Source organism: Carassius gibelio, chromosome A5 (genome assembly GCF_023724105.1).
Source record: "Carassius gibelio isolate Cgi1373 ecotype wild population from Czech Republic chromosome A5, carGib1.2-hapl.c, whole genome shotgun sequence".
In the NCBI taxonomy this organism is placed as follows: Eukaryota; Metazoa; Chordata; class Actinopteri; order Cypriniformes; family Cyprinidae; genus Carassius; species Carassius gibelio.
The window spans coordinates 26566422-26581966 of NC_068375.1; the positions used below are offsets into that span (position 1 = coordinate 26566422).

The following is a 15545-nucleotide window of genomic DNA, read 5'->3' on the forward strand; positions in this document are numbered from 1 at the left end:
CAAAAAATGCGTTGCTGTCCTGTTTTAAGTAATCTTAAAGATTCCTAAATGCATGTTGTAAAAAAATGTGTAAAAAAAAGTATATATTGTTGTAATGAAGACATGAGCCTGGTCTGTCAACGGTCTCCCTCTACAGCAGCAGCGCGCCAGCGCCGCGTCAGGCACGCTTCTGGTGTGTAAAGACACATAATCCGCGACGCTTCTGGGACGCTTCTGGGACGCTTCAGACATGCTGCGCTCACGCCATGAAATTTAACAAGAGCAGCATCAGCAAAGGCGTCTCTATGTGGTATGTACTGAAACTGTATATATTTGCTCAGCGGTTTTGGAAAATGACTAAGTTCCACTTTATGTCGTCTTTTTTTTTTTTTTTTTTTTTAAGCTGTACATGTGGAAAGTGCAGTTTGATGACAACATCGCATGTTGTTTACTTGATGTGCTTACTCACCGATAGCTAAGTTAACAACACAGAGATATTTGAAGCAGTTTTACTCACCGCCTGCGGTTCCAACACACGATCGTGACCCTTTTTCGTTGGGACTGCATTATCTTTAAGAAATAAACGATGTGCAAATCCGGCGTCAAACTGGGCCTTGTTTGTAAAATAAGCATCTTTGAAATGCAGGGAACAAACAAAAACACTTGCACAACTCCGTTGATGCTCTGTAAAAATAAACTCCATCCACTGGTCCCTTAATGCTGTTTCTCTTTTGGTAATCTGTGCAGGGTTGTCTTGCCCTGGCAACTAGGGGTGTCACGATTCTCCAAATCCTCGATTCGATTGCATTTTCGATTCTAAGGTCACGGTTCGATTCGATTCTCGATTTTTACATTTATTCTCTTTAAAGCACAGATTGTCATTTTTCAAACTAGACTTTTATGTAATATAATATCTGACCTTTGTTTGCAATGTACCACATTACACTGTCAAATTTAAAACTTTTATTAACAACATAATGTAACAATAACTTATATCTTTAGTCAATTGAAAACTTAAAATAAACTGCCATCCAGTTTCTCTTTTGTAAGTGCAGTCACAAAAGATGACATTCAAGTTCATAACAAAACAAACAAAAACAAAAAATGACTAAACTAACCTTCAAATATTACGATGTATCTATTTAAAAGATTAAAGATAAAACGCTTGTTAAACACTTCACTGTCATTCATTTAGATTTATTTATATATATATATATATATATATATATATATATATATATATATATATATATATTATGTATTTATAGTATGTGTGTGTGTGTGTGTGCATCATTACAGTCTGTAAAATATGTGTATCTCTTATTACAAGACTGCAATCACTAGCAATCAGAAGAATTCCAGTTAATCAAGTATCTACAAAAGATCTACTCTATAAACAATGCATTAAATTACATTAAAGACAAAATTAAATTAAACAAGCAAAAGAAATGATTACTCGCATGTATCTGGTCCACTGATGAAGTCATGGGTCAAGTCAAGTGAATTATTACTCATTTTCTAACAGGCGTCGAATACTGACTTTAGGAAAAGGGGAATAACCAATGACATTTGAGATAACAACTAAAACAGCAAGCCCCGCCCCACGACTGACAAAAATAAAATTGTTCGCGCGAGCAGAAGTGAGATGATCGAGCGCGAGGATGTGGGGAATGAGCATGCGCGCGCGAGGGCTTTTATTGCGCGCAGAGTACATGTCAATGTACGAGTTTGAAATTAGCTTGCGGGCTCCCGTTTCTTCGCATCCGATTCAGTTTTCCTCTCGTGGAAGCCATATAGCGCGCGACAGCATCAGTTGAATGCTCGGTTATTTTTGTCATTGATTTGCCGTCATACAACATGGGGGCATGGCAGCATCGACGATTCCATTTTTTAATTCGAAGTTCGAGACTGTGACATAATTTCGATCGATTTCGATTTAAAATCGAAATCGTGACACCCCTACTGGCAACCAAAAACACACTTCTTTTGTGACTTTTCGCGACGCTCTCGCTCTGATCAGTGATTGTCTGTGCTCAGCCTCTCAGTGCTGTGCTATACGGGAGCGCGCGCTCTTCCGGCAGACGTGCCCTCAGGACCCATATAAGGAAATTCCGCTCCATTTAACGCCACACAGAGCCATACTCGAAAAAAACTTTCCGAAACTTGTGACAAACCGGAAGGTTTTTTTTGGAACAAAAATACTCCTTCAAACGTACAACTTAATTTTTGAAACTTTGTCCATGTTTAGCATGGGAATCCAACTCTTTAACAGTGTAAAAAACTCAGTTTGCATGCAATAGCATTTCACCCCCCCTTTAAAGACAAGTTATGTCCTTCACAGACCTTTCATATTATGCATACAGTGCTCTTTGTCCTTCTACCTAAATTCTAAGCAACTTAGAAACAGATCAGTCATAGAGCAGTCCGTGTTTAACCTTTCATTACAAACTGATGGGTCCCACACAGAGGCTTCTTTAAATCACTGAGTAACCGTGAAATAAGATGGGCAGGCAAATGAGGGGGTAGTGAATGCACAGACCAAAAATAGTCGAAGAGGAAGAATGAGGCAGTGATGAGGAGCAAAAAGGAGTCCATAAAACAAAATGGGTGGAAAGATGAAAATTACTGAAATATTGAGGAAAGCCACAGAGATGAGTGGCTTAGAGTTTAGATCACAGAGCTCAACTAAATCCTGTCAAGTCATGGCTCTGGGCGACTTGTTTGACTGAGGTCTATTCACTCATAAATATCAGTAGACTGTAGATCCTATCTGCATTCCCTTGAGTTTTTACACTTCAAACAGAATACAAATGGACTGACTAGATCGGTTCCACTTACAAACAATGGCAAACAAACCACTATTAGTTTAAAGATTTATCTAAGACTTCAAGGCATCCTCTTTTGTGTTACACAGAAGAAAGTCAGTCATTCAGGTTGTAAAATATATGGAGGAGGAGTATATGATGACAGAATTTTCATTTTGGGGTTAAATATTGCATTAATAAGATACAATTAATGCATTTCTCTACAATTACAAGTCTTTGGATCAGTTTGGCCAGTTAGAACACTGTGACCAAGATTAGCTCTGACAAACAGGAGTATTCTGAGGTTTTTAGAATCTGATGGCCTACAAAAACTTAACTTTTCTTAACTGAAAATACAGTGAATATTATATAACAAACATAAACAAAAAGTTTTCATGCTATCACTAGTTATTCAGTTAAGTGTCCAAAATACGACCATAGGAAAGGTACCTAAATTGCATCATTCATAACTTCTCACCCTACTCCTGGAAACATAAAACTCCTTTAAAACTTCAAAACTGCTCCCTGTGAAGCTTCTCTCAAATCATCAAATGGAAGAGCCTCTTGGTGGGCATACTCTTTACCATTTAAATACAGGAAGTCTATCCATTGTTCAAGTGACCTTTTCTCTGATGACATGCACAATTGTGCTGGTTTCTCCAGCATGAAAGGTCTAATAGAAAATAGCTCATAGACATTATACTAATGTACAGTCAGAGCCAGAGATCTTCTGAAGCTGTGACTGACAATGCGGAGAGCACTGTACACCAGTAATAGACGGACAAGGTCTATGCAAGAAGTATGTTAGAAACAACTGAAATGAAAAATGAATTATGACAGAAAAGGAATGAAAAACTGATCAGGACAGACAGAGGCAAAACAGCTAGTTATCTGAAAATGAACAAATGAAAATGGGCAACCATTTTGAGTGTCTTGGGACCAGCAGTCGCATGGCTGCACATGTAGATCTGTTTGCTTCCATCAAATAGCTTTCATTCCCAGCACATGCTGTTCTAGAATGAGTCAGGCTATCATACCCTCATAACACAACATTTCATAAAATAAAAAAACACTACATTTTTGTCTCAGTGTATCCACCGTCGCTTAGATACCAATGGCTTTGTTCTCATAACATGCAAAGAAAGTCAGAAAAGCTGAATGCTAACGATTTTAATATATTCAAAAAGGCACACAAATGAGTTCAAACTGGCCTGATCACCCCAGAGTATTTCCATTGCACCATAGCATTTGTCCAGAACACACAAGGCTTTCTGGGAGGTCTAATTCAATATTTTTATCAGTTTCAAGTGCTCCACGGGACTCCAGTGGTCGGAAGACTGGTTCTCGCCTCATAGAATTTAACCACGGTTTAGACAATAAACATAGGATGAAAGACACTTTGATAGATGACATGAGCAGAGTTCCAAAAGCTTATGTACTCGAAAAAGGCACCGACCGCAGATGTCTGAAAAAAAAAGCATGTACACAAAGAGCACAAAAGCTAGTGTTATTGTTAAAAAAACCATTGGAGTATCTGACTGTTCCACTGCAGGTGAGCGTGTGTGCGCTCATGTTATATTACTCTCACAGAACGGCGGGGGGCTGGAGTGGTTCGACCGCGGCCCCTGTTACTACTTGAAGTCATAAAAAGGTAAATTCATAAAATCCAATAAGAAAAACAGACTGTGCTCACCAGTTTAACAAGTCAGAGTTTTGGAAAGTCTGGAGTCCTGATCAGCAGAACCATAGCAACACAATCATTACCTCACAACATAAGCATAGTTTATCTACTTTAGTTTCCTACTCTATCTGACTCTACTTTGAAGTCAGTTTAGAGTCAGCAAGGATGCAATAAATTTAACAAAAGTGACAAAGATATGTTTTAAATAAATATAATTTTTAATTATATTAAAATAGAAAACAGTCATTTAAAATTGTGATATTTGACAAAACTACACTTTCATTGTATTTTTGATCAAATAAATGTAGCCTCGGTGAGCATAAGACTTTCTTGCTTAAACCATTAAAATATCATAGACATCAAAATTTTAAAGGTAGTGTATATACATATTATTATTATAGATATATTATTCTAAATACTTTTAGCTGTGGTTCTTTAACTATCGTGAATTTACACAGATAAATCTCTGTGTAAATATTTAATAAATATATAAGTCAGCTGAGAGGGTGAAACAGCTGTTGACTTTCGACACCATAAACTTGAGATCATTTGTGCCTCTGAATTCATCTTATTTGTGCCATCTCGCACCATTTTTTCTTCATCTTGCACCATGATCATTGCATTTTTTCAGGATGACGTGTCATTTTAAAAACACTTTAACTTTGAAAAACATGTTGTGGTCTATCTACCCAAAAGGGTGTCCTACTGTACGCCCCATATCAAATGTTTGGTTAACCAGACCCTAAATGAGTCTAAATGTACAGTGCTTCCTTAACTGAGCAGCCTATGATGAAAGTATGTAGTTTTAGGCATATCTAATTAAAAGACTTATACCTGACATAGCACTTCTGAGATCTTGCAGGTGATAAATGTGCAGTGCTGAAGATCTTTATTGTTTTCTTTCTGAAGCCTAACTGAAAAGAGTGATGAGTGCAGATATAGTTTCTTTGGAGTTTTCTGAAATGGTTTATTGAAAAATAAACTTTGACTTTAAGTAACCTTATTCATATACCTGCATTCTTTGATGAAAATAAGATCTACAGAGAACAAGAAACCCAGGTAAATGACCTTAAACCACACAAATGAGCCCTGGTGAAGATTTTACATATATCATTTGACTACAATGACAGATTTTAAAAATGAAAAGGGCAGATTATAAAAAAAATCCTCTCTCACTTAAAGGGGACCTCTTATGCAAAATTCACTTTTGCATGGTGTTTGGACATATATGTGTGCTGGAAGTGTGTACAAAACCACCCTATAATGATAAAAATACACCCACTCCTTTTTATCTTTTTTCTATCCCCTTAGATCATAAGCAGTGTCTCCCAACTGGCCATTTTTTTGACCTGGTGCTAATCTGACGTCACATTAGCCACAGGCCCCGCCCACGAATGTTGACAGACACTGCCATTATAACATAGAACCGCACTGCACTGACCAAAATGTCTCCCAAACACTTTAGGTGTTCTGTAGCTGGATGTATGAATCCACATAGCTCTTTCCTTACTCCCGAAATCTGATCCGCTGAAGACGAGATGGATTAATTCTGTTTTCGAGGAAAATGGTCACTCAACTCTAGCAAAAATGTCTGAGCAAATTATTATCACCGGAATGCTTTGTGAATGATGGTCAGTATAAAACATGTTTTGCACAAAAGCTTCTCCTGAAGGATGGAGCAGTGCTAACTGTTCGTGATCCAGCTGCACCTCCAGAACAAGGAAGTATCATGCATTAGTTTTCCAAATTGCCTTTCTAAGAGAGTTTTTTTTTTTCACTTTGTAAGGCTAATGTTGCTAAAATTACCATTATCTGTTTGTTAACTGATGCTGCCTTCATGTGCTGCCAGAATGACAGTGAGTAGGAATGTGGGAGTTTAAAACTGCATATGAAAGCAATGTGAAGTCTACCGCTGGAATTATATTAGTCGAGCTCATAATCACAAGAGGGGCTAATAAAGTTTGAATGGAACCATGAACAATTTTTATCCCGCCGTGCTCCCATCTGTGTAATTCATAAAGTGCCTTTTTTATGCACAGTACAATCAAATGACTGACTTATAAACCAAGTGCGTTTTCTGTAAAGATAACATGATTGTACTAATAGTGGAGTGTTTATGTGCAAAGGCTAGCAGCTAGCTTGCAAATAGAGACTGCTGCAGAGCTTGAGCTCTTGAAGCTCTGCCCTCTTCTCCACGAGCACCTGCTCATTTGCATTTAAAGGGAAAGACAAAAACTGAGCATTTTGGCTCATACCCTAAAAGTGGCAATTTTAAGAAAGCTGGAAAAAAGTGATCTGTAAGGTATTTTAAGCTAAAACTTCACACACACTACGGGGACATTGTAGACTTATTTTACATCTTGTAAAAAGGGCCACAATAGGTCACCTTTAATATCTCTTCCACGCTCTGATTATTTACAATCATTTAGTGAAATTTGAGGTTTAGCACACCAGAATGCAATCTGCATGTGATAGATGGTGATGGCAATTCATTCTGTCTTATGTACTGCATTACCTCACCTAATACATGAACTATAACTGCTAGAAAACTTATGGTGGGGTCTGGCTGTCATACTCTTTATTTTGCTGGAAAAACACAACATTTCTGAAGCACATGTAAACCAGAAAGAAAGTCACTTACGAAAGACACGCAAGCTGCCAGCAGCAGAATCCTCACCAGGAGGTCCTCAAACTGCTCCACCACCAACTCCCACAATGATTTACCTGTGAGAGAGACGAATATGAGGATGACAAATATTCAATATTCAAATATAAGTATAATATTCAATGACAAGTGGGTCTTAGGTTAAGTTTGCACCAAGACATTGGGAAACCACACAGATATAACACAGTACATGTGTACGTAGTCTTATACTAAGTATTAAAGTTTATCTCTCTGTAGTAGAATTACTAAGCCCATGCTAATGGTGCAACCCATAAAGAGAGAGCAGTAACAACATGATGGAAAGATCAATATTTACCTTCTTCAGCTGGGAGCTCTGTCAGTCAAAACACAGCGAGGCAATCCGTAGTGGAATGAGAGGCAGGGCACGAGGGGGAGAGAAGAGAAAGAGGGGACAAAACAGAGGGTATTCTGTTAGAAAGGCCATCTGGTTAAACGTTGTTTAAACAGCTTTTTTACATCACATTGCATTTACTGTGATGGTGCAAGATGGCTTAATTTTCTGCCTGAATGTTAAAGACATGCAGTGGAATACTAATCCAAATGATTATAGATTAGTGTAGGCAATAATTGACTTCTCTCTGCAGAATAGATATGAGATTTTTTGCAGTATCTGAGCCATTCTCTGCAAAGATTCCTACATAGCAAAAACAAACTGCAATACCATCCCCAGCATCTCACAATCATTTAAAGTTAATCTTCAAAAACATAAAAAGGTGGATTGAAAAAAGGGTTGGGCTGACTTCAGCTAAAGAATTTTAATATCATATATTTATTAATTGTTGCCTGATAAAATTATCAGCTTATAGGTATGGGCCAGAATGTAATATTAGTGCATCCTCACTTATCACAAATTGACAATATTTTTCTACAATAAGTAATGTGATGTGATGCGGGCTTCTCTAAGTAAATCCATAGGAAGTACATTTACAAATGACCTGCTAAATGTAAACCACAACCATTGCACACAAAGAATATCATCTTGGGTGGAAAATGTACAGATGGACCAAAACATGTGATGGTGTTTGTTTATTGAGTGTGAAAAACATTTCTGGCATTGTACAGAAGTCATTCGACATAGATGCGCTCTGTAGCCTACACACTGCCGTTTAGTCAGTTCAAGAAGGTTCTCGAGTCAAAGCGTGTGGGAGCGGAAGAGCATGTGGAGAGTGGGAGGGGGCGGAGATTCACAGACCTCTCTCTCTCACACACATACGCATCATAATTACAACACAGATGCCCTCTTTGTTGAGGCTTTACTTTTATCTTGAGGATTGGCAGCCGATTAGCATGCATGTCCGTCTGCGTGGGGAAATAGTGGCCTCATTAATAATCAGTTCACACTGATGCTGCTATAGGTGCAATCGCTTGATAAAAGGTACACCAACGTGTGCAAGAACAGTTTGTTTCTGGGAGACTGTTCATGAATGGACTTTGAGAAAGCACAATGGAAAATCCTTGGAACAAACCCAAAAGATAGCGAGAAAAAAAATACAGGGTGTTCCTGAATTCCAACGAGCATGTGTTTGTGTGTACTTAGGTCAAGATTAGCCTTGTATTGTGGATACTATCAGAAGTTTCCCTGCCACTCTGCTCAAAGTGAAAGCCTGCATCCATATCAGTTCTGATATCCAAGAAAAGCTTGATTGCACTTTCCTTTGTCTCTGACTTATGGAAAAGGGACTTCCCTGTCTCAGTAAGATGAATATCTTGACTCATTTCATCTCTCATTCTTATTCACAATCATACATTCAGGAAAAACCTGGGAAGGAGTCATGCAAGTCATGACCTCTTCACGGTTCACGGCTGAAGAATGGGAACCGGCTTGATGCACATGCAATGGAAACCAAGATGAAGTTGGCTTGTGGTGGATGACCTGCAGCAGTGAAATTAGACAGCGGAAAAGCATTAAGATTCCCATTTATCTTTTAAAAAACAAGAAACACATCCAAACAGTCACACATTTGGCCCATCAATGACTGAATTTCCAGCAACACTTGGAAAAAAATTGCATGGGGGAAAAACTAGCAATCGTGACTGCATGTTTACTTAATAATGTTCGGCCTTATTCAGCTTTTTAATGTTTTTTCATAACTAAACAACATAAATGGAGGGAATGAGACCGTTCAGATGTACAAGTGAGTGAGAGGGAGGGAGAAAGGCATGAAAGAGTTCTGCTTTGAAGAACAGAGCAGATTCTTCTCTTCATCTTTCCTCAGGCTATGAGATCTGTCTGTACTAGAGAGCATGAGAATCTGAAGTCTACTGCTCCATCTATGTAATAGAAGTGCAGTGATGTACTTCAAATCTTCCGATAACTGTGAGTCATTCTTTTCTCTTTAGGGGCCCTGTGCATACATTAAAGGAAACAAGAATATCCCAAACATTTTTCTTTCTCTTCTGAATTATCAGCTACAGAAGCACTGGCAGACCTCGTCAAATCTTTTCAATACTTTGAATTGTAGATAAACAAATTCTACTTTAAAACTACACACTTCATAATATTCTAAAAAAAATTAAATCTGCTTCATTTAAAGGGGGGGTGAAATGCTATTTCATGCATACTGAGTTTTTTACACTGTTAAAGAGTTGGATTCCCATGCTAAACATGGACAAAGTTTCAAAAATTAAGTTGTACGTTTGAAGGATTATTTCTGTTCCAAAAATACTCCTTCCGGTTTGTCACAAGTTTCGGAAAGTTTTTTTCGAGTATGGCTCTGTGTGACGTTAGATGGAGCGGAATTTCCTTATATGGGTGTTGAGGGCACGTTTGCCGGAAGAGCGTGCGCTCCCGTATAGCAGAGCACTGAGAGACATTCACTGATCATAGCGAGAGCGTCGCGAAATGTCACAAAAGGAGTGTGTTTTTGGTTGCCAGGGCAAGACAACCCTGCACAGATTACCAAAGAAAAAACAGCATCAAGGGACCAGTGGATGGAGTTTATTTTTACAGAGCATCAACGGAGTTTGATCGGAGCAAGTGTTTGTGTTTGTTCCCTGCATTTCTAAAATGCTTGTTTTACAAACAAAGCCCAGTTTGACGATGGATTTGTCATTTCCATAATCATATATATATTTCCATAATTTCCATAATCATATATATATATATAAAATCTTTTGCAGGAAATGTTTTTACTGTTTTTGTTTTCAGTTTTGGTCAACTTAATGTATCCTTGCTGAATTAACATATTCATTTCTTTAAAAAATTTAATAAATAAAAATACTGACCCCAAACATTTACATTTTAAAATACAGCAGTGTATTTCATAATTATATAGTTTGGAATGATTCATTCTAGTTTAAGAGGTCTCAAGCCTTCTGTATCTTCCAGTTGGGCTACCATGATGTATAACTGCCCTGCCCAGTGGGCTATTTTAAATAGTCATATAAACTTCCTGACTTGATTTGCATCGTTCACTCACTTGCAGTGGTGAAACAGATCATAGTTGAACATATGTCTGTGTTTCTATGTCCTGCCAGTGTAAACAAACAATCAAGCATTTTAAATATTCAAGCACACAAATAGGCGAAAGAGAACTAAAATTCGGTACCTGAACGCTGTTTTCTGTGTGCACAAAGACATATTTCAGACAGCGCGCAGACACAGAATTGATTCCTCTTTAGCATATCCTTGTGCTTGAATGGACACATACAATCAAAATGATCTCAAAACCATGAACTGCATTCTCTATGAAGACAGGGAAGCAGAAGCACAAAGAACCGAAGGATAAATAGATTTTCAGCCACAGTATTATCTCTACTGATATTTATATATGATTATGGAAATGACAACTAAAAAAACTGCCTGGAACAGATACTGTATCAGCGTGGACCACAGGCATTGATCACGTTATTACTCCAGAGCACATATTCAGTCCATGGGTAGCCTAACCTCTAACCTCGGATCGCAGGTGGATTTCCCTCACTAACTATATGAGTGAGAGAGTGCTGCCAGCGCATAGGGATGATCTCCCTCTTTCTCAGATATAGCAAGTGCGCGTTATGCTGTGGGCACCCACTGGGAGAAACATAAATTTGCACCTATGGCATGAACGATGAAACAAAACTTTGTTAGAGCCGTAATGCGGCGCAGAAGTGTGCAGTGTGCAGTGTATGTGCATGCCATGCGTCTACAATTGAAATAACAAAACTAATTGTGATTTTTTCACTGCATGTCGTGCGGTGCTCCGTTTTTATGATGAGAGGAGATGAAAGGTTGAGAAAATACTCCAGGTAAACTTTGAAATGTACCAGGTTTATATATACATAATATATGTGTGTGAGCATGTAATAAATCTAAGAATAAAATTATTAATTTTCTTAATTTACTTAATTTTCTAACAGTCTGGACATGAACAAAGAAAAAAACTCGCACTTAACCTTTTCACAGGCATTTTGTTTTCATAGTTAGATATAGTGATGTATCATTATAGGATTGTCTAGTAATATACCGATTATCACAAAATTGCTGTATTGTGACCCATGTATCATGATTTGGATCATATCATGAGGTTTTGATCATGATGATTTGTCCACAGAGAGTCTTTTTTCCGGTATAGTTACATTTCTTTTGGACTACCAAAATCTGAAGAATGCCTGCCCGAGGGGCTAGTGGGGATTTCAAAATTTTTTGCAAGCCATAAATTTTAAGATATAGATTCAACATGACACTAACCTCAATAAAACTTCAGTGACCATTCGATGAACCAATGAATAACATCAATTTACCATGTATGCTCAAACAGGATTCAAATTCTGCACTGAGACACCTGGACAGTTTAGAATGGTGCAAACATATCATTAATTCAACTTGAGGCACATTTCAATTCAATCAAAAGACTGTAGGTCTCTTTTTGGTTTCCTGGGCCAGATGTCATAGTCTCCAGCTCATAATAGCCATACCAGGTTCAGCTCTAATTCAACATATTATGTAAGAGGAATATGAACTCATATGAAGTCTGTTATGGAAAGAAATCCCCTCACAGACCAGCAGCATGTTCCTCCAATGGTGTGGAAAAAGTGGGTGGCAGGACAGGGGGAGTAATGACCCTGAGTTTCCCTCTCTTTCCAGTTGTGTGTGTGTGTGTGTGCGCGCGCAAATTTACCAGGGTATGCAGTCTTCCTGTCGCTTTACCTCACTTGTTCTAGGTGCATTTTGCCTTGCAAATATTGAGGAAATTGTTAAACTGACCTCAAACCAGAGAACATGAGTGATTTCTTAGTGATAGACTAATACTCTGTAGGCATTTCTGTGCCCGACCGACAGTTGAACACAAACAAAACCTTCGTGGGAAGAAGGATGGTGGGAAAGGCAGAGAAAGAGAGGAGTGATTGAAGGGGTTCCCTATAAGGGTGGGCCAAGGATTCCCTCAGAGTCATCTGGGCCGTGTCTGCTTGTCTGGCCCAGGCACATTCCTACATTGTGACTTCACCCAGCCCTCACGCATAAACACAAACACGAACAAGCACAAGCCTGCTTTTGTTGTCCCCATTTTAAATTCATCTTGCTCTACTTTTCCACCATCTTCACTCTTCAACCACACAGTAAATGAAAACAAGTGGCAGTGTGTTTACACACCAGTCAGTGGGAGAGGGAAACACTTCCTAGAAACAGTTGCCAACAACACACAGAGCCTGTAACGTCTGTACCCAGGGAATTAGGAGGGCAAGTGAGAGCATGGCACAACACAGTAGGATGCAGTGAATGTGCCCACAGCTAACCTGAAATAACTCTGACTCTATTTACTTCCAAAATCAAATGAGCCCTCTTACTACTGTATATGATTCCTCAATGAAATTATTCTTTATAAAAAATACATACATTTTAGCAAAAAATTTCTCCACCTCTAAAACAACTGATATTATCTCTAATACCACAATGGGGGGGGGGGGGGGGGTATCCTTTCTTCTGTATTGTGAGAGCTTATCAAAAAAGAATAGGCTAAATGTAGTGCAGGTATTGTAAGATTGGGCTCTCCACTCAAAAGCAGAGGCAGATGAATGAATAGAGTTAAGATACTTTAAACATTACAAGGTCAAAATGAAATAATTATATATACAAACATAAGCATGGATGACTTATAGATCACAATAGATCAATAACATGCATTTAGAAAACTGAAACAGAAGCATTTCAAGTCAAATTTTATGATGCACCATCAGTTATTTTTTATGTTATGGACAAAATTTTAAATTCTATACTATGTAGGTCCAAATAAAAGTAAAATAAAAATCTAATGGTTTAATGCAAGTAAACTTAGGAATCACATTGCGATATGAAAAATGCATATATTGTCATTTTTTTTAGAGATTGCATTTAACATATTAAATTATTAGTACCTTAGAAGATTAAATGTAAGCAAGCATTAGATGCGGCAAAAAGTAACTTTACATTTTTTTTAATAAAGTATCCAATACTAACCACCAAAAAAAAATCCACCATCTATGAAAATCTCTAGCCTATTCTCCTATAAAGTCTGTATTCTGGTCTACAAACAATTCAAGTCCCTCCTCTAAATGCAAGCCTATGGGTCTTTTTTTGCCTTATTTATTTTCCACCATACAAAAGGTAAGATTCCTCAAAAAAGCACACAACTCTTTTAACATGGCGAATGCACTTAAGAATTATTAAATCCATAGCTGAAACACTGCAATACAGCAAACGTTTAATATTTGGAGTTAGGGATTTATTAAATTTGTTCAAAACATAAATAAACACATATTATGGCAAGCAAAATTACAGATGAGGTTTCAGATCTACTTTTTCTGTTTCCATCAGTTTCTGTGTCGGAAACTTTCAGTTTTAAGAATAGTTGCCATGACCACCTGGCTCGTGGATATGGCTGGAACAACATCTCTGTCAACATTCACCCAAAATAAATGTTACGGAACACAAATCCTAGACATACTCTTGATTTATAGCCACTTCAATTATCACACCAACACTATAGTATTACAAATCAGAAGTGACTCTCAATATATAAAGGCACTGTCTGAATTCATGTGAACAAAGTCTTATGATCAATGTACTGGGCACTGAAGACAGAAAATAATTCCTTGCTTTACTTGCTTAACGTCATTAAGCTTCTCAGAATAACTTGGAAGGAATTCTGATGTAGTCGTGCTGGATTTGTCATGACGAAAACTACAGCCAAAAAGACACTTTAAAGTCACTGAAAGTGTACCTGTCGATTATTGTGAATAAATCACTAACAATCCACTCATTTGTGATTTGTATGACTGCAGGGACAGCTTTTGATTAAGGAGGTTGCCAGGTCACTGTTGTTGTTGTTTTTTAGCCATTCTTACTCCAACTGTAGAAGGCGGTGTATCATGAGAGCTGCTGCGTCCGTTCCACCATGGGAAGTGGCTACTTATTTGCATGAAGTTCAACTCTGCTCAGCTTGTTGCATCACCAACGGTTGCTTTTACTCGCACTGCTAGACAGACACTGCCAACTCTCACTAAAAATGAGAATAAGTTCAAGTCACTTTTCCACTGTACAGGTATGTATGAATGCTTCTAGTGACATCCTATTATCCATTTTCCATGCACAACACTCAGTTATAGTTTTCTTGCATAGTATCAAGCCTATGGAAAATAAATTATGAGTGAGGAATACAGGGATGTAACCATCTGACTCATCAGAACTTCAAAGAGGTTTCCTCATAGAAAAAAAAGGGAAAAAGGGAGGGAAGAACGATACACTGCTCACTAGAAACAGCCATATTATAAGATCACTTGGCAAATTTTCTTTCATTTCATGTGAGATTATCATTAATCTCTGAATTAAAACATAAGCAAAAGTCTTCTATTTGTAGTTTAATAATACCCGGTTACAGACATAAACAGAGTTACTGTAAATCGATGTTATTAAATATACCTCAAAATCATTTAGCACACCTAGAATACATGTGTAACTATTCTCACACACAGACTAAATTTACATTTCATATTTAATGTTATTTAATTATCTACTTCATGGCCAGCTCGAAGCCTTGTTACTGGTTTTCATAACAACACTGTTTCTCTCTGAAGGGGAAGCTCTGGTCTCACACAAAGTTTCCACTGACACTGTACAGCAACATACATCACTCTCAGTGATCCTCGGTTTTAACAGAATAACCTTCCCTATCTGAAACACACATACACGCACAACATAAATCATTTCTCACTCAGAGAAATGTTTTTTTGGATATTTCCGTTTAAAAACAAAGCGCATCAAGTACAGCGTAGCGAATACGTCAACTGCCTGAATGACTAGCTGACTGATGGGTCTTAAAGGGATAATTCACCCAAAAATGTTAAACGTTGTCATCATTTACTCACTATCATGTTCTTCCAAAGATTTATGAATATTTTAGAATTATCACAGAAAAACATATTTAACAGAATGTTG

General features: G+C 37.7%; 1 protein-coding gene across 2 annotated transcripts in view; it reads right to left on the reverse strand.

The window, feature by feature from the left end:
• Positions 1-15545, reverse strand: part of LOC128007784 (sarcoplasmic/endoplasmic reticulum calcium ATPase 1) — a 66898-nt gene that overhangs the window by 39195 nt on the left and 12158 nt on the right. For both annotated transcript variants that reach the window (XM_052592832.1, XM_052592833.1), the window contains exons 2-3: positions 7446-7463; positions 7106-7188 (exon numbers count right to left, since the gene is read on the reverse strand). In XM_052592832.1, coding sequence (XP_052448792.1) covers positions 7106-7188; positions 7446-7463 — 101 coding nt within the window. The remainder of the gene's footprint in view (positions 1-7105; positions 7189-7445; positions 7464-15545) is intronic.